This window comes from Galeopterus variegatus, unplaced genomic scaffold (genome assembly GCF_000696425.1).
Source record: "Galeopterus variegatus unplaced genomic scaffold, G_variegatus-3.0.2 Scaffold4545, whole genome shotgun sequence".
In the NCBI taxonomy this organism is placed as follows: domain Eukaryota; kingdom Metazoa; phylum Chordata; class Mammalia; order Dermoptera; family Cynocephalidae; genus Galeopterus; species Galeopterus variegatus.
In genome coordinates, this window is record NW_007730656.1 from 87019 (window position 1) to 114652 (window position 27634).

Below are 27634 nucleotides of genomic sequence, written 5' to 3' on the forward strand. Positions count from 1 at the left end.
CCGTTGTTGATGTTGTTGTTGTTGCTGTTTGTTTGTTTTTGTGTGAGTGTGTGTGAGAGTGTGTGTGTGTGTGTGTGTGTGTGTGTGTATGTATGTGTGGGAATTGATTCATTCACCTTTAGCTCCCTCCAATAAGTGAAAACATGTGGTATTTCTTTTTCACTGCCTGACTCTTTTCACTTAAGAAAAGATAAAAAAACAAAGCAGACTCAATGATTTGGCATCATCAGCCTCCCTCATAGCTTTTGACAATTTGTTGTTTTAACTTACATCTTTTAGTATTGCCAATTTCTTATACAGTTGTATTTATTATTATTGTTAAGAGGCTTTGTTTTTTAGTCTTCATACTCAGGATATAAGTGGTTTATTCAACACCCTTACAGCACTGGAAACGTCTGAATTTGTCTGTGTACTTGTTTTACTAGTGGTTTTTATACCTTCAAATGTTTTCTTATTACACTTTAGTTTCATCTTTTTTCAGGTTGAAGAGCTCCCTTTAGCATTTATTGTAAGGTAGGTCTAGTGTTGATGAATTCCCTTAGTTTTTGTTTGTCTAGTGAAGTCTTTATTTCTTCTTTGTATTTGAAGGTTACTTTTGGTGGATACAAAATTCTTGGTTGACAGTCTTTTTTCTTCAGCACTTTGAATATATCATCCCACTCTCTCTTGGCTCATCAGGTTTCTGCACAGGAGTTCACTGAAAGCCATATTGGGGCTCCATTAAATGCAATGTGTTTCTTTTCTCTTGCTGCTTTCAGTATTTATCATTGCTTTGTCTTTGGTTTCTGATATTTTGGTTATGATATGTCTTTGGGAATTTCTCTTTGGATTGAATTTGATCAGTGTTCTCTGAGGTTCCTGTACCTGGATGCCATACTTGGAAATTTTCAGTCATTACTTCCTTAAATATACTTTTTAGACCTTTTCTTCTTTTGCCTCTTTCAGGTATACTCCAATTATGTGTAGATTATTTCACTTGATGGTGTCCTGTAATTACAGCAGGCTTATTTCATTTTTTCTTATTTGCTTTTGTTTTTGCTCCTCTGATTGGGTAATTTTGTATGTTCTGTCTTTAAACTTATTGATTCTTTTCTCAATTTTATCAGGTCTGCTATTGGAGCTTCCTATCAAGTTTTTCAGTTCAGATAATGTATTCTTTATTTCTAGAATTTCAATTTGGTTTTTTAAAAATTGATTCTATTCTTTGTCTAGTTTTTCATTCTGCTCCTGGATTGTTTTCCAAATATCATTTAATTTTCTATGTGTATTTTGTTGTGACTCCCTGACCTTTTTGAAGAGGATTATCCCAAATTCTTTCTCAGACATTTCATAAATCTGATGTTCTTCTGGGTCCATTACTGGGGCTTTGTTTCTTTCTTTTGGAGGTATCATATTTCTCTGTTCTTTCTTGATCTTTGTGTCTTAATGTTGGTGCCTGAACATTTGAGGAGACAGCTACCTCTTCTTCTAGCTTTTGCAGGTTTTCTTTGGTGCTGTTAGACCTTCACTGCTCAATATGAGAACTTTATCTTTGCCTTGCAGTTTTTCTTCATTCTGTAGAGGATTTATAGCAACCATGACCCCATAAACACTACACTGGAACTAACTTGTCCTGCCATTAATTTGCAGGCTGGGAAAGACTTGTCGTGGGAACCAAACCTTGAACACTGTGCCTGAGCTAAGTAGCTGCCTTATTGTTTCTCAGTTTGAGGAAGAGTTTTTGTGCAGACAGGAATTTAATTGTTGATCATTTAGTCATGGGAAGACAATAGGAGCAACTGGGCGGTGTGGAAAGTTTGGTCTGGTACTGAGTCTTTCCCATGGGTTGTGTTCACTATTGCACAGTGGCACTGGCTTGTCTCCACTTTACAGTGCCGGTGCTGATCGAGATGCAGGTCAGCTGCCAATATCACTCCTCAATGCATCCGTGGTGGATCAGCCCTTCTGGCACTCCAAATGTTCCCTGTGGAGCAGGACTCAGATGAGTTCCCTGCAAAGACTCACATACCACTGGGAAAATCAAACACCAACCTCTTACTCTCTCCTCTCACCTATAAGACCACAGATACAGTGGCCTTCTCTGTGTATGGTGCTATGCTGGCCTTGGGGAACAGGGATGGAGAGCTCTAAAATAATCCTTTCCTCCTGCCGGTTTCAGCCCCTCTCACCTATGTGGGCACAAGGGAACTTTGTGAGCAGCTACACTGGCTTGAGGGACGGGATGGAGCATTTTGAAGTGATTTTTCTTCTGAGTGATCATGGCACTTCTCTCCCCTGTAGGCTCCAACTAGCTTCATGTGAAAACCACTGCACCAATTTTGCAGACTCCCGGGAGCTTTTCTGGGCTCAAGGAGTGGCTGGGTCTGTTTGAAGTAATCCTTCCTCCCACCTACTGTGGCTTTCCATATCTTTGTGGGCTCAGGTGGCCTCTCCACCTTGTCTCCTGAATTCTGGTGATTTCAGGAAGGAAACTTTGTGCTTTAATTGTTGCTAGTTGATTTCTTGTGAGGGAGAGCTATGCTGGGGATTGGCTACTTGGCCATCTTAGTAATGTCACTTCTCTTTTCCTGTTTTTTTGACTCTCTGATTGTTTACCCACTAAAGGTCAGTATATTTCCTATAGTATCTCCAGGTCTTGTCAAATTACAATTCTCAGTAAATGTAAACTGATAATTAAAGAGAAATCCACTAATTTTGTGTGTCTACATTTATGAGTCACTTCACTAATTATACATTGCATCATTTAAGCATTAAAGATGTGACACATGGAGCAATCAATGTATTTAATTAGAACAAAGCAAGCTAAATTATATGCTGTGCCAGTTTTAGAGAAGTTTAACTATTTTGTGGTGAGAAAAGACAAGACCAATCCTAAACTTTTAGTTTCATTCTAACCTTGCTCATGTACAATGTTAGTGTTTGCTGAAGTATCTTTGGTGACTGCAACAAGTAACAGATGCGGGTGTGGAAAACGCAGATGTGACCAGTTCTGATGTCCACCAGCCTTCACTTCAGCACCTGAGCCTGCGGACCATCCCTCTTCTTGAAACCCTCACCTTTCTTTGCTTCATGACTGGATTTCCTGATTCCTCTCCTGCCTCTCTGGATTTTTCTTCTTTGACTTAGCTTTACCCATCCATTTCCAAAATGTGTATTTACCAAAGATTTGTCCTTGAGGCTTTTCTCTTTTCTCTCTACACTCTCTCACTTTACAATTTCTTCTGACGTCATGGCCTCATCAGGTAGCTCTGTGTGATTGTCACTCTAAGCCTTCTCACTCTCTCTTAAGTTCACATTTTTCAATTCCAACCACCTAAATATCTTGCTGCAGTCTCAAATTCAGCTGAATACACATCTCAAACCTGTTTCTTTTCCTGAAGTCCCTTTCTTTTGGAATGGAACTATCCTCCTCTAGTTATATAAAACCTCTTAATCTCCCTTCACTTTCCGCATCTAAATACTTGTGAAGATAGACTGAGTTAATCTCTGTAATCACTTTTTCACCTCTCCTTTGCTTTCTCATCCTCTGCTCTATTTACCTCAAGCTCTTGTTCCCTCAGACCCAGACATTTGGAAGATTTGGATTTCTTGGACATTTGTTCTCTCTTCCAGGGCTTGGCGATATTATGCCCTCCCAGACTCTGGAGAGAGTTTCAACTAAAAATGCATACTAATCAATAGCACTGTTGCTTTTCTCTCTTGAAAATGTCTGTCTTCCTTTTGAAATACTAACAAGGAAGAACAGAGATCTCTGTTATTCACTTTATCAAGTTCTATTCTTTCACATTAAATATTTTTATTCATTGGCTTTCAGGAAACACCAACTGTAGTATCTTAAATAGTTATTGGGGTGGCGCAATATCAAATCTTTAACCATGTTATTTTAAATCTCACATATTGTGTGTTGGAGTCCTTAATGAGCTTCTGCAAAAATTATTCTTGTAATGGTCTTTGGCAGAACCTTGAACCAAAGCTAGAGATTATGAAATAAAGCCACGGATGCCCTAAAACATCAAACATCTTTTCACTGGAAAAATTAATATATGTGGATATGTTTTAGCGACTGTTGATTCTGAGGGAAATTTCTATGTACCAAAATAATAAATAATTTCTAAAGAGAGCAAAGATAAAATTTCCATCTGCACTAAGATTATACTGAATATTTACAGTTGGAATAGACCTAGGAAAGTTTTTAAACCATTTATCTTTTAGGTAAAATAAGTTGTGTAAAAATATGCATGTCATAAAGTATGCTTTTGTTTGTTTCATGTTCTTTACGTGGGAACATATTCAAAGGCTCCCTTGTTCAAAAAAAAATCAGATTAATAGTAAGTATTTCTTTGCTGAAAATATTTTATTGGCCCCTAAGTTTACTGACAAAGGCTATAAAGGAGGTGGGGTAAAGTAGTAGGATAAAAAGGAGACAAGCTGCCATTATTAGTCAGGGTTCTCCAGAGAGACAGATCAATGGGATATGTTATAATTATATGAGAGGGATTTATTAGGGGACTTAGCTCACGCGACTATGAAGAAAAGTCCCACAATAGGCCGTCTGCAAACTGGATGCCGGTAGCATGGCTCCGTCAAAGTCCAAAGGCCTCAAAACCAGGGAAGCTGATGGTGTCCTTGATATGAATGCTGGAACTCAAAAGCTGAAGAGTCTCAAGCTCTGATGTCCACGGACAGGAGAGAAGAGTGTATCCCAGCTCCAGCAGATCGAGAGAGAGCTTCGCCTCTTTTCTCTGTCTTTTGTTCTCTCCGCACCCCCAGCGGATTGGATGGTTCTCACCCACATTGAGGGTGGGTCTTTCCCACCCAGGCCACTCAGACTCTCATACTAATCTCTGCTGGAAACACCCTCACAGAAACACCTAAAAAGATAGCTTTACCAGGTTTCTCAGCATTCCTTCATCTAACCAAGTTGACACCTAGAATTAACCTTCATGCTGCCTCTAGAGTTTCCACATGGAGAGTTATGAGGCAGGGGACTCTGAGCACAGCTCAAGCCACTGCCAAGGGTGGCAGAGAGGAGAGCATCCACAACAACAATTTAGTCCAAAGTGTTGTGATGGAGTGAGTGTTTTATACTAACTGAAAAAGGAGTAATAATAGAGAAAAGTGAAGACATCAAAGCCTTAGGGTTTGAAACATCATAATTAATTTAACCCTTGTAAGAACCCTCCCCTGCCACAACCCCAGCCCATGAGTCTGGTGACAAAGGAGTGAGTAGTTAAGTGAGGATTTAGGACCACCCTAATACAAAAGGAGAGTCCAGTGGGAGGATGAGAAAGAAAATGACACAAGAGAGATGCAAACCCCAGGATCTCCTAAATAGCCGCAGGGGCATCAAGAATGGAAGTAAAACAGGGCCGAAGAAGGAACAGTGGAGACCGGGAAAGTATACAGCAGGAGGATCATCCTCCTTTATTTGAGAAGAGAACCTTAAAGTGTGGTCTGTCCCAGGAGCCCACCAGAGCAGAAGGAAGACAGGGAACCCCTGAGGTTCCAGCAATTATGTTGAGGAACATTCTGAGCCAGAGACTCACCTTGTTGTGATCCATAGTCCCTTAACTGTATTATTCCAGACTCTGAGAAATGCTGTTTAAACTTAGAACCACAGAGTCATGGAAATTGAGACTTATAAGAAAGAGATTCCTCACACAAGTGGGAAAACTGAGCCACATAAAAGCATGGTTAAAGACATGGGCTTTGGAGTCAAATAGATCTTGTTTGAATCCAGTACAGTCTTCAACTGTGTGAATGTGGGGGAGATTGGTAGCTCTAAGCCTCAGTCTCTTTGTATATAAAATGGGGAAACCATGCCTCAGGGGGTTATGGTGGGTAAATGAGGTAATGCAGCACTTATCACCATCTGGCATGCTATATATATTAGTCTTTCTACTCCCCCTGGCACGCAAACTCCATGAAGGCAGGAATTTTTGACTGTTTTACTCCTGCTATGTATCCCCAGTGCCTAAAACAATGCCTGAAATTCACTCACAAATATATATCAAACGATTCATGTAAAGTGCTTATCATGGTGTCTGTGACTTGACAGTTGTTGGAAGTAATGACAATAATAACAACCACAGAAAGCCAAAATACGTCATTCAGGGAAACTCACATTGCCACTCACAGTTGCTGTTGTTCTAATAATTATATTGCCAAGAAATTTTAACAATTAAAAATATTCTTACTAACCAGCTTACTGAAAATGTCTTATTTTTTTCAGTGGAGAAAAAAATTTTCATATTTTTTACTACATTTACGCTGGTTTAGCAGAAAAAAAGAAACTAGCCCATTACAAATTGCCTGAAAATAAGCCTCCCAGGTAATCTACCAGATTGTAATTTTATAAATAATACTTTCACTTTCCACTTAATTTTAAATGTTTACCCTTCCTTTCATATTTTTTTTCAGGTACCTACAAAATGACCACCTCAGAACAGTACAGGACATAATGAATAATAGCTTTTATAAATCCCAGCATGAATTAATTGAGCAGTGTTTCAAAGTCATAGGATTTACAATGGAGGTAGGTATGAAATACATCTGAACCTCTTTAGGAAGTGTGTTTTTGTCATCACTAATGGTAAGAATTAGCATTTATTGAGAGATTAATATATGCCTTGCATTGTGCTAAGTGCTTTACATGAATTGAAACAACCTTATGAAATAATTATAAATGTAATACTTACTTTATAGGTGAGGGAACAGTGGCCTTGAGATATAATTGAATCTGGTTTGCTCTTAATCTTTTATTTTACTTATATGTCCATCTCCCACATATATATAAAATTTTACATAAATGCATAAATGTGATCATATTTCTTGTTCTTTTTAGTGCAGTCTTTTTTTATAACAACTTAAAGATAAAATTCACATTCCATACAATTCACCCATTTAAAATGTACATTTCGGGCCGGCCCGGTGGCGCGGCAGCGCTCCCACCGAGGGTTCGGATCCCACATACAGACCGATTCCCGCTCACTGGCTGAGCGAGGTGCGGGTGCAACACTGAGGGTTGCGATCCGTTGCCGGACACGAAAAAAGACAAAAAGGAAAAAATAAAATAAAATAAAATGTACATTTCATGACTTTTAGTATATTCACAGAATTGTGCCTCCATTACCACAGTCATTTTTAGAATATTTTCTCGTTCTAAATGTTTCAATCCAAAAAAGAAATATGGTAGCAATTAGTAGTTACTCCCTACTCCTACCTCACCCCTACTTTTTATCACTATAGGTCTGTTTATTCCGCTCATTGTGTATCCTTGACTAATAATATTTACATTTGTTTGCCAGCTGCTTGGGTTTGTTCTTTTATGAAGTATATATTTATATATGTTGCTCCTTTTTATTGAATTATTTCAGTTTTATGTCAATTTGTAATTGATAATTGAATACTACACACATATTTTCTTATTTGTGTTTTAAGTATGTTTCCAGTTTTATGACTTACTTTTTGTCATATTGTTTACTGTACACAAAATTTTTTTAATTTTTCTGTATTCAAACAAGTTTATCTTTTTGTTTTCAAGTTGGTTGAAAAGTTGCCCCGTCTCTAAATTGTACACGTAGCCTCCTAGATTTTCTTGTAAGTTTAAAAAATATTTTTTTTCTTAATCCATTTGAAATTAATTTTATGGTGTTGGATGACACATCACTTTTATTTTCTTCTAGATATAGAGCCAGTTGTACAATCACTATTATAAAACACTAAACCTTTTTCCTACTGGATTGGCTTATTATATATTAAGGCCTTACGTGACATGGAATCTGTTTCTGGTATCTCTGTTTTATCCACCAATCTATGTTTTCTATTTCTATAGCAATATTCTGCTAACTTGATTACAGTGGTTTGGTACTAAGTTTTTCTAGTAAGGCATCCTATCTAGTAAGGCAAGTCTTGCTCTCACTTTCTTCTTTTCCATATATTTTGTAGCTATTGTCTAGCATTCATTTGTCCATATAAACTTTAAGATCTACTTAATCAATTTCCAGAATCCCAGCTGGAATTCTAATTAGAATTGTATTAAATTTACATATTAATTTGGGGAGCATTGTCATTTTTATGATATTATGTCTTCTCATCTCAAATCATGGTATGTTTTTCCATTTGTTTAGATTTTGTTTTGCGTTTTTGATAATAATCTATAGTTTTATTCATCTAGAACTTATTCCTTGTTTTTAAACTTATTTCTAACAATGTTACGGGTTTTGGTCTAAATGAAATGCTTTTTCCATTGATAGAAGCTTCTGGATATATAGTCATGTCATCAGCAAAACAAATAGTTTTACCCCTTTCTTTCTATGTTATGCCAGTCATTTCTTTTTCTTTTGTGTAGAGCATCTAAAACTTAGAATATAAACCAATATTAGGTAATAATGATTATGGTTTGCCTCTCTTAATAATATCTATTATGTTGATAGATTTCTTAATGTTTAAGTATCCTTACATATCTGGAATAAACCCAGTGTAGTCAAACTGTATTACTCTTTTGATAAACTTCTGGATTCTACATGCCAGTGTTTTATTTAGAATTTTTACATTTATTTACTTATCAGTGAGATTTATCTATTGTTTTCATTTTCTTTTATGAAAATATTTCTTTTATTTGAATATTAAAGTTATGCCAGTGAGCTTTTTAATCTTTTGCGGGGGGGGGGGGCTATAAGAGCTAAAATCAGTTCCCAATGTTATCTGGAGATAAAAAGCACTTTGACATAGTGACATAGACCCTTGTACATGAGTTCTAACCAGACCTATTGTATAAGAATTTCCACAGAAGACACCTGGTAATCCCTTTCTTTTACAAGCACCCCAAGTGATTCTTACCATTAGAGAAGACTGGGGAGAATTGTTTCAAAAACTTTGAATTAGGACAAGATAAAACTGGACTGTGTATGTCTCTGCTCCTTGGGCCTTTTGATATCATCTTTAGTCACCTTTCTGATTCTTCTATGATAATTATCTATTCTAGTTTTTTTCTCTTTTTATCAAATCTGATGCCATAGATTTTCTTGCTGAATTTTCTTTTAATACTTTTAATTTTTCCTGTATTTCAGGCTTTGCTTCCTTTCTCATTCTAATCTCGTTTTTTGGCTTTGCTCTCCATTATCTTTAGTTGACCTTACAAAGAGTTTTTCAATTTAAAAAAAGAAAGAAAGAAAAAAAAGTTGTTGGATATATTTACACATCCTATAAATTTTTTCATTATCTGTATTATTGATTTCAATTATATTTTTATATTTTTATTAATTTACTCTTTTGGTTTATTTTTTCTTTTTCTTAAGGAGAATACTTGGTTCCTCTATTCATTTTTCTCACTTAATAATGAAGGTATTTAAGGCTATAAATTTAATCCTGAGTAATAAAAATTTCCTTCTGTACCATAGGCTGTATTTTTAAATTTTTATAACAAAGTATCTCATTTAGTAGGTACTTCCAAAGGCTTTTAAAGAAGTTTTCAAACTCTGTTCTTAGCAGTTTATTGTTTGCTGCGTTGATTCAGATTTTATGATAAAAGAAGACCTCATTCTAATTGTGAGTCAGGCATTTAGAGGAACTCTTTCAGTAAAGTAGTGTGCAATTTTTTGAATTTTCATTTCATTTTTATAAATGAAACTCCTGCAGCTTCAGTTAATGTATCTACTTAAGAAGTTTACTGAGATTCTCTGGGTTATAAGAGCCTACTAAGAGCTTAAGCTGAAATAATACCCAATTCTTTTCAACAAATTTAGAAAATTTTATCATCAGGATTTAAAATTTAAAGATTCTGATAGGAATGAAACTTTACAAAAATCATTTTAATTACGTGCAGTGAAGTTACTGAATCTAATCGTTTTGAAGCACTGTTGACACCCTTCTGAAATGGAAGGCTGTCCACAATAACCTTTAGTCTCATGGTGCATTTGCTCTCCAGAAAGTAATGTTTCTAAAGATGTAAGTGTTATTGGCATAGAGAAATATTTACTGCTAAGTGTATTTTCTCCAGATGTGGACATTCCGCTTTTGGCAGCTCTGAGGACAAGTAATCTCCCAGTCTTGCCTTCTCCTTAAAAGCATCTGGCTCCATGTTGGGTATCCTTGCTACAGGTCTGCAGTGGGAATATTCTCAAGACCTTGCTCCTAAGGAATGAAGAGTGATCTCTGTCAACTAGGTGAGGTTGGAGAAGGACAGAGAAATGGCTTTTCTTTTCGTTTGAAATTAGGGACCTGCCTTAAAGGGGAAGTTTAGGTAAATATGGGGTAATATTTCTCCATCAGGGTCCTAGAGGTCTTCAGTGATCCATCTCCCCAAAGCTAACATTATATCCCAGAGATGTTCCAGGCCAATATTTGATAGAACAAGAATGGAAATTGTTTTGCACAATCCTTGTAAGAATGGAAAAAGTAGAATAATGATATGACAAATTGGCTACTCTAACTTAAGAAATGAGATATCAAAATTACTATGAAATAAATTTTGTTGGGCTGGCCCGGTGGCGCACTGGATAGTGCGCCGCTTGGGAAGCGCGGCGGCGCTCCCGCCCGAGGGTTCGGATCCCACATACAGACCGGTTCCCGCTCACTGGCTGAGCGAGGCGCGGGAGCAACGCCGAGGGTTGCGGTCCCGTTGCCGGTCCCCGGTCCAGTACGGGGGCAACACTGAGGGTTGCGATCCGTTGCCGGACACGGAAAAAGACAAAAAACAAAAAAAAAGAAAAAAAAAAAAGAAATAAATTTTGTTAAATTTAACTTACAAACCAGACAGTATCTATAACAATGAATATTCGGAGTAATATGGTGTGTCATAGCCAAAGAAATGTTTTCTGTGAAACGTTTCATCTTTTAGAGTAAATTTTTCTAGTGCGGTTTTTCTCCATAACCAAGAGGAACTCATATTTGATGAAACTCATACCAGGATGCTTTTACAACCAATCCTTGAGTTCTGAATAAACCTTGCTACTCTGTTTCCAGATTGGTTGTAGGATCAGGTAGGTAAGAGAGAGGTTGAGGAGCTAGAGAGGGACCTGGAAGGCTGTTTCCAGGACCAGTCAGGATTATTAACTCCTCCTGAGACCAGAGGGGTGACTTCCCTGAACAGTTCTCAGTTTGAGCCTGAACACCACAAATTATAAAGACAGAGGGAAGCTGTACTCTAGACTCAACAGCAAGCCTAGGTTAAATGCATCCTTAGGCAAGTGCTTTAATTACAAGAAGTCCTGAGCTGAAGTTGAATAACTTTTTGGTTTGGGAATAGAGGATCCAACTTGACCATCTTCATTTCTGAATGATGCATTCTCTCCTTTGATTCATGGACCCTACTGGAACTTTTGCACTCTATAACTACTAAACCGTAGCTATAGTCTGAAAACTCAAGTCCTGTGGTCTCTAGGGCAGAAAGGAGATGACTGGGCCTTTCTCTTTGTTTCATTAAATACCTTTTAGGCTATAGAAGGGAACAAAAATTCATTCCTTAAGATCTCTCTGAAGAGATTTGCTCTTAGCTGTAAATTGTTACTGTCAAGAACTCTTTCCAATAAGATAGTGTACCTGGGTCTTAAAGTGGCTAGTATGTGAATCTCATTCCCCCATCCTCATCTTCCACCCTACCGCCTCAAAAGAAGCAGCAAATGTTGGCAGAATGACTGGACTGATGAAGGACAGGAAAATGTGCTTGACCGATATCATTGTTTACTTGAGAGTTGGGAGAAAACTGATGAGTCCTGAGTAGGAGTTGAACAATTGAGAGATTACTAAGCATACAGAACTTATTGTGGATACCTCATGTAAAGGGTAGAGGAGTGTACGTCCTTGTACCTGCTATGAGGTCTGAGTGGTGGACATTGTATCATGCTGAAATTATGCTGTTGACCTTACCTGACTGCCTTTTGGGAGCAAGGGCTTACCTGTAGCATCTGGAGTCAGAAATGAGGCTGATATATTTCTAGAAAATAGACATTTTTATTACTAGTGAAATAAATGTGTTTGTAATTGCTTCAGCTCTGGTAGGGGAACTCTGTAGACTCAGAGGGCATGAGCTTTAGCCACATTCCAGGTGGTAATGTGACTCCCACCCAGAGACTGCAGATAAGCTACGGGAGAAACTCCAAGGAGATTCCACATGCCACCCTATTCCATATTCCCATTCTTATGCTCTAATTATGATGTCCCAGGCATCACAGGAGACCACTTGAGCCTTTTGCCCTTGTTCTGGCTCAAAGGACCAAGATCTTGTCATCCCCTGAGTGTTTCAGCACCATGTAAGTACCAGTAGTTGCATTAGGAGTAAAAATAGGATATTTGCTAACCTGGGTGGCATGATGTTAATTAGCTTAACCTTAACTTTACTCCTACCCCAACCCTTTCCTGGGCATGACTACTTCTGGGTGCATTTTTGTTACTTCACCCTGCCAGATTTTAATTTCAAATATGTGTACTTTCCCTCCCTAGCCTCTCCCTAACCTTGTCCTCACTCCCACAGCTTGTATCTGAGGAGACAAGCTGATTCAAGCACCACAGTATCCTGTCTCTTAAAACAGAGCCAATTTATTTGGGATGCAATGAATGAAGAAAAAAGCAGCATCCATCTTTTTCCTCAATCCTTGGTTGTAAGATCAGTGTTGCTTGTGGTAAATGCTCCTTTTGGACTGTGTCTGGCTTTGGTTAAGGGAAAACAGGAGAGGCTAATTGGATCTCAGTGCAGCCTCCAAACTGGAAGGACATTGTACATTAACCAAAGTAGCCCCTGCTTGTGACCAGAAGCTGGGCCACTTTGTAATTCTTTTCCCTGCTTTTTGTCATGAGGAGAGCTGATCTGCTTCTTACCAATTCACTCCCCAAAGGTTGCTATCTTAGAAGCAAGGAATCATTTCTAATTGGTTTGTTTACTTCTAAGTCCCACTCATTAGAGGCAATGTTTCACTTATATCTGGCTCAACTACTTCTCTTGCTTGATAGAGCAATGTTTAGTAACATTGAAATGAAACCAGTTTTGCAGTTAGCATCTACTGTCAGATATAATTCATTTATTTCAAACTATATATTCCAGATTTAAACGTACTTAGTGTCTATTGAACATCTAAACATGTAGCTTTTAGGATAAGGGAAAATATAACATCTGTTTCTGGATCTGAAGCACAATCATTGCTAGATATTTTGTGAAGACTTTTACTCTGGTTTAAGGTGACTGCTAGGATGTGGTAGTCTCCCATCTAAAAGCAGAGACTCAGAGAGTTAACAAGGCAGACTGTCCCACTTAGAAGACAGTAGATTTAAACTGAGTGGGTGTTTACTCCTTTTTATCCCAGTCCTGATTTTTTTATGCTATCTTACTGGCTTTCTTGGATATGTTCTTTGTCAGTAGCTGCTTCAAGTCCATTTTGGAAAGAGGCAACTTTCAAAATCAAGTTAAGGAGCATGATTCTTACATCTTCCAAGCACAGCATGTTGCCTTCACAGTTTACTGCAGCACAGTTTTGGAGACTGTCCATATAGAGTCTCTCTATTTCTCTCTCCTCGTCTTTCTCTGATTGGTGTTGACAGCACCCACAGTGTATGTGCCCCTTTAAGTATTTCCAGAATTTGCAGTTCACGTGTACATTTGTGATTCAGTACAACCCAAAGGAATAACAGGCAAATCAAAATTAGATATTCTCCCAAAATTACGCAAATTGGAAATTACACAAACTGCAACTCATATATGGAAAATTACACATATGGAAAACTCACATATGAAAAATCACACATATGGAAAGCCATGTGACTTTCTAAGCCATTTTCCTGCCATAGTTTTAAAATAAATAATTAGTGATTTCATGATTCAACTCTTTTTAGAGACAATTTTTGCCATATCATAACAGGAATTTTGTTTGTTTTTCTTTGCACAGTCATATATCATGTCTAAGATGAGAATGTATTTTTTTTTTTTTGCTTTTATTTTACTTAAATTTCGTATGGTAGTCTAAAATACAATCTATCATTTTTTTGGATTATTGGTTATGACTTTAGCTATGATCAAATACTTATAAAAGAAGTTAAATCTTTTAAAGCATCACGCAAAGCATTGTATTGCTTTTGGTCAGGATGGGAGGACTGCATAAGTCCCTTTTGGTTAGTCATTTAATAATAATTTTTAAATAATAATTTGATACCTAGTTATTGTTTTTATTCAAGAAGCATAAAACAAGTTACAATTCCAGAATGTCATGATTTGGCCAACATTGAAGACTTGAACTGAATGACAGGACCAAGGAGGCCGTTGGTAAAATAAAAATGATTCTCTGCTAGAGAGTTGAGATCCCTAGATTAAAATCCTTGTCACTGCTTGTTTTCTGGCTATTTATCCTCAGACCAATAAGTAAACCTCTCTGGTGTAAGTTTTTTGTTTGGTTTGGTTTTTTTCAGTAAAAAGAGGGGAGAGTGATGATTAATTTCTGAGTCACTTCGAACTCTATCTATGATTTCATGACTGAAATTGAGGATCATTTAATTTTATTCCAGTCTTTGCTGATTGCTCATGCCATTTTATCGCTTTAAGTATCTGCAGAATTCAACCTAAGAATAGAGAACATATTAATATCTCTTATATACAAACAGCTGCAAATGCTGATTACAGAGCCTCTTCTCTCCCAATCAGTTCCCGTTTGCCTGGTATGTGAGCTCTGATAACATCCTGTCCTGAGTACTCGCCCAGCCTCATCCTCCCCAGCCTGCCTCCTCTGTCCTTTCTCAATAGGAGCATCAGCACCTTGGCTCTCTCAGGACTAGAGTGAGTGGTGCCACATCACCCAGGACTGGGGCCACTGTTCCATGGGGATCCCCACCTACTTTGAAGTCCAGCCATTGCCCCCCTTTGCATCACTCCCTCTCATAGATTTCAATTAGGCATCAAGTGTGGGTTGAGGCATGTCACCAAAAAGACTCTGTGCACCAAACTTAATCTACTCAGAGTCTAATGGGCTGTAGCTTCCATTCCCAGAACAAAATCAGAGAAAGGTGGATCACGCCTTTTCTAATCACAGGGCTCTGCCACTTAGAAGAATTAATTGGCTTTTGGAAGAAAATGACTTGGCTTATAAGGTCTTGTTTTTCTCATAATATCTGCTACCAACTCAGGATGCAAAGCCTGAGACCACAAGAAGGGGACGTTTAGATTTTTAAAAAATTCTGGGGAAGATAAGTAGAAACTGTGAGGCACAGATTAAAAGACTTATAGACATGTAAGACAAATAAGAGATTATGTTTTGAAAGTGAAGGAAATTTTACTGTCACTTGACTGACACAAAAGAAAACAGTTTGATGAGCATTTATTGCCAGCTATGTACCAGGCCCTGTGCTAGAAACTACAGATATGGATTAGTCACCATCTCTATCCCCAATAAGTTTATAATCAGATAGAAGAGATATACATTAAGCTTAATTTCAATAAAATGTAGTCATTTCTATGATAGCAAACAGACAATGTTACAGAAATATGAAGTCTGGAGTTGGTCACTGAGAGATTCAAAGAAGAGATTATGTGTGAAGAGCAGGAAGAAAAACAGTTTAAGTTGGAACTGAGGTATGAAAATAATGTGGAATTCTTGGAAACCTATGAGGTGTTTGGCTGACTGAAACATGTGAGAGGAGTAGCTGGAAATGAGAACAGAGAAGCAGACAGGCACAAGGAGATGCAGAACCTTTCTCTGCGTGCTTTGGGAAGGAGCTGGAACTTTATGCCTAAGGGAATAGGGTCCCCTGAAAGTCTTTAATTGAAGACATAAGATGATCTGATTGGCCTGCTAGAAAGATCACGATGACAACTGCGTGGAAGATGGATCAGAGAGGGGCAAGACCAGAGGCAAGGAGACTAGTTAGGAGCATATAATACCAGAAGCTAATGTGTGTGCTGATCAGTTTGTGACTCTAGATAAGATCCTGATCTTGAAGGAAAAAGATGAAATTAAGTGCACACAGTTCATCTGTCAGTTATTTTCAACGTTCAAAGAGAGCATGTTATGCTCAGAAAAGATTATTTATAGGTGCTTACATTTAGTTAATTCAATATATTAATGATTTTAAACCCAAGTATCTAGTTTTTTCCTTAAGATTTTAAGTTCTGCTTACACATCTTTTTATTCAGTTCGTGAATCTAACAATGTTTTAATAGAAACAGCTTTCAGTCAATTGTCCTTTGTTCACTTAACTTATAAATATAACTTTAAATTGCCCTAAATATTAATACTTAACTCATAAGTGTAACTTTAAATTTCCCTAAACATAATTAATTAAATTCTCTTAAACTCCTGAACCTATATAAAAATTTACTACATTTCTGTCTTTTGAACACTCCAAATGACTGACACAGCAGGCTTAGGACTTTCTACAAGTGCTTTCTAAACTTTCTAATTGTTTAACTAAATCTTCTCAAGAACTTAAACTTATTAGCCCTGAAAATCTAATCACTCAAAATCATGGATACAGTAAATAAGTTATCTTATACATTTGAATGCAGTTTGTAATCAAATTGTGTTCTGATTTTCAAATAAAATTATAAGTGTAATATTAAATAAGTGTTTGAATTCAAGTAACAAAATAATGGTCAGGTTATTTACTATGTCTCTAATATTATCTTAAATGTTTCAGACATTTAAGAATAAATACATTGATTATCCCAACATTACGTATCTTATTCATAAATGTAAGAAAAAAAGTATTAAGACTGTAATTAGTTGGCTAGGGCTGCTGTAACAAAGTACCACAAACTGGGTGGCTTAAACAACAGAACTGTATTATTCACAGCACAGGACACTAGAAGTCCAAGATCAGGATGTTAGCAGGGTTGGTTCCTTCTGAGGGCTGTGAGGGGGAATCTATTTCGCTTCTATTGGTTCCCTGGCAATTGTTAGTGGTCCTTGTACTGGAGATGCATCAGTCCAATCTCTGCCTTTACCCACTTTCACACAGTGTTCCCTCTCTGTGTGTCTGTATCTTCTCATGGTATTCTTTTAAAAGAACACTAGTAATATTGGGTTAGGGGCCCATCCTACTCCAGTAGGACCTACATCTGCAATGACCCTGTTTCCAATTAAGATCACATTCTGAGGTACTAGGGCTTAGGATATCAACATATGAATTGGGGGGGTGGGGAGGTGGGGTCATAGTTCAACCCACAGTAGATATGATAGTTTTGATTTACTTTAATACCTCTATTCTTATTTTTATATTTTTCTAGGGTGTGAGCTGACACTGAAAGCTCAGGATCGTTTTTTGGAACAGAGAATTTGAGACTTTGTCCAGGATCTAGATCTTGCATATTTCTAGAGTAGCGTTTCTCAATCTCAGCACTATTTATATTTGGGGCCAGTTAATTCTTTGTTGTGAGGTTTCTCCTGTGCCACGTAGGATGTTTAGCAGCATCCTTGATTTCTACCCACTAGATATTGTAACCCATCCCCATTTTTGACAACCAAAAATGTCTCCAGACATTGCCAAATGTCCCCTGGGGACAGATTGACACCCCGCCCCCCCTTCGAGTTGAGAACCATTGCTTCAGGGTAACTTAATATATTCATTACACAAACCTTCAGTTGTTATCTGCTTTGTGGAAGGCAGTAGGCTCTATATTAAATGTAATGTATGACCAGCCATAGATCCACATCTTCAGAGTATTCAAGTCCTGTGGCAGATATGTTATTTTTTACATAAAAAACTATAACAACAAAGAGATACCATTACATACCTGTTAGAATTGCCAAAATCCAGAAAACTGACATCATCAAGTGTTGGTGAGGAAGTGGAGTAACAGGAACCCTCATGCATTGCTGGTGGAAATGCAAAATGGTACAGCCACTCTGAAAGATGGTTTGGCAGTTTCTTACAAACCTAACATACTCTTATTATACAATCCAGCAGTCATGCTCCTTGGTGTATGCCTAAATGAGTTGAAAACTTATGTCCACACAAAAACCTGCATGTTCATGGTTATAGCAGCTTTATTCATAATTGCCAAAATTTGGAAGCAACCAAGGTGAATGGATCAACTGTGGTATCCAGACAATGTAATACTTTTCAGCACTAAAAAGAAATAAGTTATCATTCCATGAAAAGACATGGAGGAACCTTAAGTGCCTATTACTAAGTGAAATAAACCAGTCTGAAAAGGCTACATACTGTATGATTTCAACTATATGACATTTTCTGAAAGGCAAAACTACAAAGACAGTAAAAAGATTAGTGGTTTCCAGGGATAAGGAGAGAAGGGATGAATAGACAGAGCACAGAGGATTTTCAGGGCAGTGAAACTATTCTGTACAATACTATTAATGGTGGATACTTCTTATTAAACATTTGTCAAAATCTATAGAATGTACAACACCAAGAGTGAACCCTAATATCAACTATGGGCTTTGGGTGATAATGACGTGTCAATGTAGGTTCATCAATTGTAACAAAAGTACCACTGTGGTGCAGAAGTTGGTAGTGAGGGGAGATTGTACTTGTACAAGGATAGGAGTGATATGGGAACTCTCTATACTTCCCACTCAATGTTTCTATTAGCCTGAACTACTCTAAAAAGTAAAATTTATTAATTAAAAAACTATAGTAAAATACACAATACAGAAATATATAGAAATGATCTATATAGAAATCCAGTGTGGAAAATGATCTGTAACATTTGGTTTATTCTTATTTATTGATATATCCACTACACCTCTCATAATGCTTGATAAATAGTAAACAGATGATGGATGAATGAATGAATGAATGGATGGTTGAATAAAAGGTACCATGCAACAGGATTTGGGAGGAGAAAGAGTCTAACAAAGGCATTTTGACTTGGACAGATTAGCTCAGTGTAGAGAAAGAGGTGAAATTTCCCCCATACATGTAGTATGGGGTTGCTGTGCATATACTAGAACAGCATAGTGCTCAAGCACAAAAGCAGAACAGAAATGTCTAGACTGCCAATGAAGACCAATATGTCATAATGATGAAAGTCTGATTCTTTGGCAAACCAGAACTGTGTTTGTCTTTGAAGGCATTGCTAAAGCAGCAGCAGTTCAGGCTCCACAAGTACAGACAAAGCTAGAGCAGGAGGTAGTGTAGGTAGAAGGCACTGTGAATATTTTCCAGGCTCTGAAGAGTACTTAGAGAGCACCTTTTCCCTGTAAGCTCCTCTCCTTCCTTAGTGGAAAGGTACAATGCATTCTATGAGCTGGGAACCCTAGCAGACAGCAAGCAGGGACTGTGCCAGTACCCACGTTGGTCACCTGGATCTATTCCCACCTTTCCTGGGACTTCAGAGGGCCTCCTGACACAGTGAGCCCACCACACCAGTGGACAGCATGCTGTGCTGTGCAAGTTGCCTAGATCCATGCCCACCTTCCCTGGGAGCTCAGAGTCCCACCTGACACAGCAGAGAGGGTGCGAGGAATAAGCTGATGCTTACTACCACACTCACCCAGAACCAAACCTATGACACCCAACTCAACTATCAATATAAAGCACTTCTACAGATAAGATTCTCTTCTCTCAAAAACTACCCCCAAAATTAAAAGAAGCAACTACACTAACAGATGCCCAGACATCAACGCAGAGGTAAAAGAGCATGAAAAAACAGAGAATGATGTCTCCTGCAAAAGAAGACAATAGTTCTCCAATACCATACTCCAAACAACTCTAAAGGAAACTCAATGCAATGCAAGAAAAAAATAGATAGAAATCACAATGAAGTAATAAAAAAAATCAGGACATGCATGAGAAATTCCCAGAGAGATAGAAACCATAAAAAAGAACAAAGCAGAAATTCTGAAAAAAAAAAAAAAATGGGCCGGCCCGGTGGCGCACTGGATAGTGCGCCGCTTGGGAAGCGCAGCGGCGCTCCCGTCCGAGGGTTCGGATCCCACATACAGACCGGCTCCCGCTCACTGGCTGAGCGAGGCGCGGGAGCAACACCGAGGCTTGCGATCCCGTTGCCGGTCCCCGGTCCGGTACGGGGGCAACACTGAGGGTTGTGATCCGTTGCCGGACACGGAAAAAAGACAAAAAAAAAAAAAGAAATTCTGGAACTGAAGAATTCATTCAATGAAATAAAAAAATACAACCAAGAGCTTAAGCAGCAGGCTAAAACAAGAAGAATTTCCAAATTAGAAAACAGGCTTTCCAATTAACCCAATTGGACCAAAAAAGAAAAAAGAATTTTAAAACTGAAGAAAGCATATGAGATCTATCAGACAACCTTAAGCATACAAACATCTGTATTGGTATACCAGAAGGGGAAGAGAAAGGAAAAGGCATTGAAAGCCTATTTAATGAAATAATAGCCAAAACCTTCCCAAGTGTTGGCAGAGATACAGTCTCCCAGATCCCAGAGATCCCCAGACAGATTCAACGCAAAAAGCACCTCCCTGAAACACATTATTTTCAGTTTTCAAAAGTCATAGACAAAGAAAATTCTAAAAACAGCAGGAGAAAAGCATCAAATCACCTACAAGGGAATCCCCATCAGACTAACAGCAGACTTCTCAACAGAAACCTTACAGGCCAGGAGAGAGTGGTATGATGTATTTAAAGTGTTAAAAGAAAAAAACTGCCAGCCGAGAATATAATACCCAGCAAAGCAATCCTTCAGAAACAAAGGAGAAATAGTATCTTTCCCAGACAAAGAAAAACTGTGGGAATTCAACACCACAAAGCCAACCCTAGAAGAAAATCTCAAGGGAGTTCTACATCTGGGATCAAAAGAACAATAACTATTAACTTGAATACGTGAAAAAGAATAATAATCACTAGTAGAACAGATATACAAATGAGAATGAGAAAGATAATGTATCTTATCACTACAAAAGGAAAATATCAAACTACAAAGATAAACAATAAGAGGGAAAGAAAGGAATGAAAGAAATATAAACAACCATAAAAAATTAATAAAAGGCAAGAATAAGGCAATGCCTTTCAATAACAACCCTAAATGTAAATAGATTAAATTCCCCACTAAGAGATAGACTGGCTGAATGGATTAAAAAATTAGACCCAACTATATGCTGCTTTCAAGAAACTCACTTTACCAATAAAGACATATATAGACTAATAGAGAAGGGATGGAACAGATATTCCACACAAATGGAAACCAAAAGTGAGCAGGAGTTGCTACCCCTATATCAGATAAAATAGACTTTAAGCCAAGAACTATAAAAAGAGACAAAGAAGGACATTAAATAAGGATAAAGGGATCAATGCATCAGGAAGATATAGCAATCATAACTGTATGTACCCAACACTGGAGCACCCAGATCTATAAAGCAATTGTTATTGGATCTAAAGGGAGGGATAGACCCCACCACACCTCTCTTAGCACTGGACAGATAATCTATACAAAAAATTAGCAGAGATATATTGGTTTTAAATGATACTTTAGACCAAATGGTCTTGACAGATATTTACAGAACATTTCATCCAACAACTGCAGAATATACATTCTTTTCATAAGCACACAGATCATTCTCCAGGATAGGCCAACTGTTAGGCCACAAGTCAAGTCTCACCAAATTTATAAACATTTAAATCATATCAAGAATTCTTTCAGACCACAATGGAATAAAACTAGAAATTGTCAATAAACAAACTTTGAAAACTATACAAATACATGGAAATTAAAGAACATGCTCCTGAATAACAATGGGTCAAAGAAGAAATGAAGCAAGAAATCAAAAAGTTCCTTGAAACAGATGAAAATACCAGCACAACTTACCAAATCCTATGGGATACTGCCAAAGCAGTACTTAGAGAGAAGACTACTGCAATAAGTGCTTACATCAAAAAAGTGGAAAGATCCCAAATAAACAACCTAACATTGCACCTCAAGGAACTAGAAAAGCAAGAACAATCCAACACCAGTTAGTAGATGGAAAGAAATAATAAAGATCAGAGCAGAACTAAATAAAATAGAGACCAAATTTAAAATTACACAAAAGATGGATGAAAAAAAAAGTTGGTTTTTTGAGACGATATACAATCTTGACAAACCATTAGCCAGACTAACTAAGAAAAGAAAGACCCAAATATCAAAAATCAAAAATGAAAAAGCAGACATTACAACTGATTCCACAGAAGTACAAATAATCATTAGAGACTATTATGAACAACCATTTGCCAATAAATTTGAAATTCTAGAGGAAATGGATAAGTTTCTGGACACATACTACTTCCTACCAAGACTGAACCAAGAAGAAATAAAAAATCTGAACGGAGCAAGGTAACAAGGTAACAAGATCAAATCAGTAATCAACAATCTTTCAACAAAGAAAAGCCTAGGACCAGATGGCTTCACTGCTGAATTCTGCCAAATGTTTCAAGAAAATTTAATACCCATTATTCTCAAACTATTCTGAAAAATCTAAACAGAGAGTATTCTCCCAAATTCATACTATGAGGCCAGCATCACCCTGTACCAAAACCAGGCAAAGACACAACAAAAAAGAAAACTACAGGTGAATATCCTTGATGAACTTAGATGCAAAAACTCTCCAAAAAATAAAGTGCTAGCGAAGATAATCCAACAGCACATCAAAAAGATTGTGCACTGTGGTCAACTAGGCTTCATCCTAGGGGTACAAGAGTGGTTCAACATATGCAAAACAATAAATGTAATACACCACATCAACAAAATCATAGACAAAAACCATATGATCATCTCAATAGACAAAGATAAAGCATTAGACAAAATTTTAAAATTTAACAGCCCTTCATGATAAAGACTCTCAGCAAATTAGGTACAGAAAGAAAGTATCACAACACAATAAAAGCTGTATATGACAAACCTACTGCCAATATCCTGAATAGGGAAAAGCTGAAGGCATTTTCCTTAATAACAGGAACAAGAAGACAAGGATGCCCACTCTCACCACTCCTATTTAACACAGTACTAGAAGTTCTAGCCAGAGCAATTAGGCAAGAAAAAGCAATAAAGGGAATCCAAATTGGAAAAGATGAAGTCAAATTGCTCCTGTTTGCAGATGACATGATCTTATATATAGACAAACCTAAAGGCTCCACTAAAAAACTCTTAGAGCTGATAAACAAATTCAATAAAGTCACAGAATATAAAAGCAGAATACAAAAGTCAGTAGTGTTTCAATACAACAGCAATGAACCAGCTGAAAAAGAAATCGAGAAAGCTATCCCAGTTGCAATAGCTACCAAAAAAATAAAATACCTACGAATAAATCTAACCAAGCAGATGAAAGATCTCTACAATGAAAATTACAAAATACTGATTAAAAAAATTAAAGAGGACACAAAAAGAATAGAAAGGCATTCTGTGCTTATGGATTGGTAGAATTAATTTTGTGAAAATGACCATACTGCCTACAGTGATCTGCAGATTCAGTGCAATCCCTATCACATTACTAATGACATACTTCACAGAAATAAAAAAAAAAGAGCTATCCTGACATTCATATGGAACAACAAAAGACCTCAAATGACCAAAGCAATCATGAGCAAAGAGAGTAAAGTGGCAGGCACTGCACTACCTGACTTCAAATTATACTCCTAAGGTTTAGTAACCAAAACAGCATGATGCTAGCATAAAACAGACACTTGGACCAATGGAACAGAATAGAAAGACCAAAAATAATCCCACATATTTATAGCCAATTGATCTTTAATAAAGGCTCTAAAAACACATTGGAGAACAGACACCCGCTTCAATAAATGGTGCTAGGAAAACGATATCCATGTGTAGAAAAATGAAACTAGGCCCCAGTCCCTCACCATATACAAAAATCAACTCAAAATGAATTAAAGACTTAAACATATGACTTGTAAATTTCCTCTTTCATATCCTGAATACTTTTTCTTATTTCATTGTGTTGTCTGAGTCTTCTCATATCTCATTGAATTTCCTTAAGATTATTGCTTGGAATTCCTTTTCAGTCATTCAGTACTTGAGAATTATTGTATTCCTTTGGTGGAGTCATATTTTCTTGGTTTTTTCGTATTTCTAGTTTCTCTATGTTTATGCCTGGTCATCTGGTAGATCAGTTTCTTCTTCTATTACTCGGGAGTGGGCTTTGAGTAAAGAGACTTCCTCTTCCTTTTCCAGTCTCCACTGATGACTCTCTTTGTGTCAGTGCAGTTGAGTGTCTGATGGGCTGCCTGCATAATGGCTGTGGCTGCTACTGTGGCTGTGAGCCACCCTTATGGTGACAGCGGCTGTGGCCATGACGATGGTGGACCACCCACGTGGAAGTAGTGTTTTCAACATGCTCCTGCCTCTGCCAGGTGGTGGGTGCTGCCCACTGCTTCTTCCTAGGACCCTGGGCATGCTTCTGCCTTCTGCCAGGTGGTGGGTGCTGCCCACAGCTCTTGCCTAGGACCCCAGGCATGCTTCTGCCTTCTGCTGGGCAGTGGGGGCAGCCCACAGCTCCTGCCTAGGTGACATTAAATCTTAAAGCTCCAAAATAATCTCCTTATACTCCAAGTCCTACATCTTGGGCACAGTGGGGATTTGCAGCCCCACCCCCATGGGTCTACTGGGCATAGCACACTAGGCTGCACTGGTTCCTGCAGCTTTTCTAGGCAGGCATTGCACATTGCCAGTGGCCCTACTATTCTGGGACACTGGCAGCAGCCTTGCTGCCATGGCTGTACTAGACATTGCCCTGGTGGGGGCTCATATCCCACATTTTGGCTTTGCATTACTCTAGTAGATGCCCTCTGCAGTGGCTCTGCACCCAAGCCCTTTCATACATCCTCTGAAATCTGGGTGGAGGCCTCTACTCCTCTGCTGCTCTTGCATTCTCCTGGCTTGTAGACCTAACACAACATGGAAGCTGCCAATGTTTCCAGCTTGTACTCTCTAGAGCTGTGGCATGAACCACACTTGGGGCCACTTTAGACAAGGCTGCTCCAGCCAGAGCAGCTGGATGCTGGAAACAGTGGCCCGAGGCAGTGCAGGGCAGCTGCATCCCAGATCTGTCCCCTGGAACAATTCAATTCTCCTAAGCTTCAAGGTCTGTAATGGGAGAGGTGGCACCTGGAGACTTCTGAAATGCCTTCAGGGCCTTCCTCCCATTGTCCTGGCTATTAGCATCTAGCTGACTCATAGCCATGTCTTTAGCAGTCAGTCCATCTGCCACACCTTTGGATTCTTCTGAAAATGCTCTGTCATTCTCTACCATAGGACCACGATACAAATTTTTCCAAATCTTTAAGCTTTGCTTCCCTTTTAATTATAAATTCTGGCTTTATGTCATGCCTTTTTTGCCATAACTGAGTGTAGGCTGTTACAAGTAGCCATGCAGCTTTGCTGCTTAGAAATTTCTTCTACCAAATATTCTGGTTCACAATACTTAAGTCCCACCTTCCACAAAGGCCTAAGGCATGGACACAATGCAACCAAATTTCTTGCTAAGGTGTAGCAAGGGTGATCTTCTGTCCAGTTCCTAGTGAGTTCCTCAGTTCATCATCGTGGCCTTTACTGTCCACATTTCTATCAGCATTCTGGTCACAACCATTCAATCAGTCTCTAAGAAGTTCCAAACTTTTCTTCATTTTTTTGTCTTCTTCTGAGTCCTCCAGACTTCTCCAACCTTTGCCCATTACCTAGTTCCAAAGCTACTTCCACAGTTTCAGAAATCTGTATAGCAACACCCCACTCCTCACTACCAATTTTCTGTATTAGTCCATTTTTGTGTTGCTCTAACAGAATACCTGAAAGTGTGTAATTTATAAAGAAAAGAGGTTTATTTCATTCACAATTTTGAGATAGCTACATCTGGTGTGGGCCTCAACCTGCTTCCACTTGTGGCAGAAAGTGACAGGCACCCAGTGGGTGCAAGATCACATGGAAATAGGAAGCAAGAGAGAGCAAGTGGGAGGTGCCAGGGTCCTAAAAACAACCAGTTCTCACAGAAACTAATAGAGTGAGAATTCACTCACTAACCTTACCCCCCCAGGGAGGGCATTAATCTATTCATGAGGGATCCACCCCCCATAACTGAAACCCCTCCCAACATTGCCAAGTTGGGGATCATATTTTGACTTGAGCTTTGGGGGAACAACATATTCTAAACTCTATCAGTGGGATAGTAAATTAGCACAGCCATTATGGAAAACAGTCTGGAGGTTTCTCAGACAACTACAGATAGAACTGCTATACAATGCAGCAATCCCACTACTGGGTATATACCCAAGGCAATGAAAAGCATCATGTCAAAGGGATACCTGCACCCCCATATTCACCGCAGCTATGTTCACAGTAGCCAACATGTGGAGCCAACCTAAATGTCCACTGACAGATAATTGGACTAAAAAAAAAATGTGGTATATATACACAACAGAATACTACTCAGCCATAAAAAGAATCTGCAGCAGCATGGATGAGCTTAGAGAAAATTATGTTAAGTGAAATAAGCCAGGCACAGAAACAGAAATACCACATGACCTCACTCATATGTGAGAGCTAAAAAAAACAGAACAAAACAAAATAAGCAATCAAACAAAAACAAATAAGTGATTATAATAATAAGTAGAATTGTTAAAAGGAAAGGGAAGAACTATGGTTACCAGAGGCAGGAAAGAGAAGAGGGATGAGGGATAGTGAAAGGTTGATTAATGGACACAAATATACAGTGAGATAGGAAAAATAAGCCCAACTGGTATTCAATTGATCCAGAAATCTATAATCAATAATGTTTTACTGCATGTAACCAAATGACAAGAAGAGAGGAGATCAAATGTGCTCATCACAAAGAAATGATTAAGTATTGCAATGATGAATAGGCTAATAACCCTGAATAGATCAACACACATTGCATACATGTATTGAAATATAACTCTGTACCCCATAAATATGTACAATCAATACGTTTCAATAAAAAAAAATTTTAAGCATGCAAATTCAAAGTTCATGAAAAAGTTGTTAGATTGCCTTGTGCTTTGTTCGCTTTATATGTAAAAGGTATCTATATATTATTTTGTTTACTATTGTTAGCCATTAAACACAAAATTACTTTGGGCTCTTTGGAGATGACAAGCAGTAGAGATGACGAGTCTTCATACCACAAATAACTCAGCAGCTGCCTTGGTTGAGACTAGGCCTGTAGTCAGGCTCCTTTGAGGCACATCAATCTAGCTGCCAAGCCAAACAGAGCCAGGGCCCTGGTTTGCTGTCTTCTGAGACTTCAGCTTCAATCCAAATGAATGTTGTAATTAGAGAATATCAGGGAGAGCAGCGCAGTCTAGAAAGATGAGGCAGTCATTCTCACAAACAGTTGAGTAGGAATTGAATGTCCACTGATTCAGCATATGATTCTCTGTAACAAATGTCTAAGTGCTGTTAAAAATACAACTTCGGAGGCTTATACACTTGACCTTTCTAGTCTGTAAATAACAAACACAAAGTTTTGAAGGAAGACAGTTTTTGACAAACTATTGAAAGAAATATGTCTGGTATAGATCCATAAGGCCTAAAGTTTCCTTAAGAAAAATACAGCAGAGTGTCAGATACTGTATTAATTTCTCCACCTGAGAGCAACAAAAGCCCGTGCTGGTTGCTTCATTGTAAGTTATGCATGTTACAAATTGTAATTCCTTACCAGGAGAATTTTCTTAGAAAAGTGATTCACATCCAGTCCATCAGCATAAATATTGTTTTGCA

At 38.0% G+C, this 27634-nt stretch overlaps 1 protein-coding gene across 1 annotated transcript in view; it reads left to right on the forward strand.

Moving 5' to 3' along the window:
* The window catches only part of MYO3A (myosin IIIA), a gene marked incomplete at both ends in the record, with an annotated part of 170671 nt that overhangs the window by 79440 nt on the left and 63597 nt on the right, over nucleotides 1-27634 (forward strand). The window contains 2 exons of the mRNA XM_008587797.1: nucleotides 6233-6331; nucleotides 6421-6535. Coding sequence (XP_008586019.1) covers nucleotides 6233-6331; nucleotides 6421-6535 — 214 coding nt within the window. The remainder of the gene's footprint in view (nucleotides 1-6232; nucleotides 6332-6420; nucleotides 6536-27634) is intronic.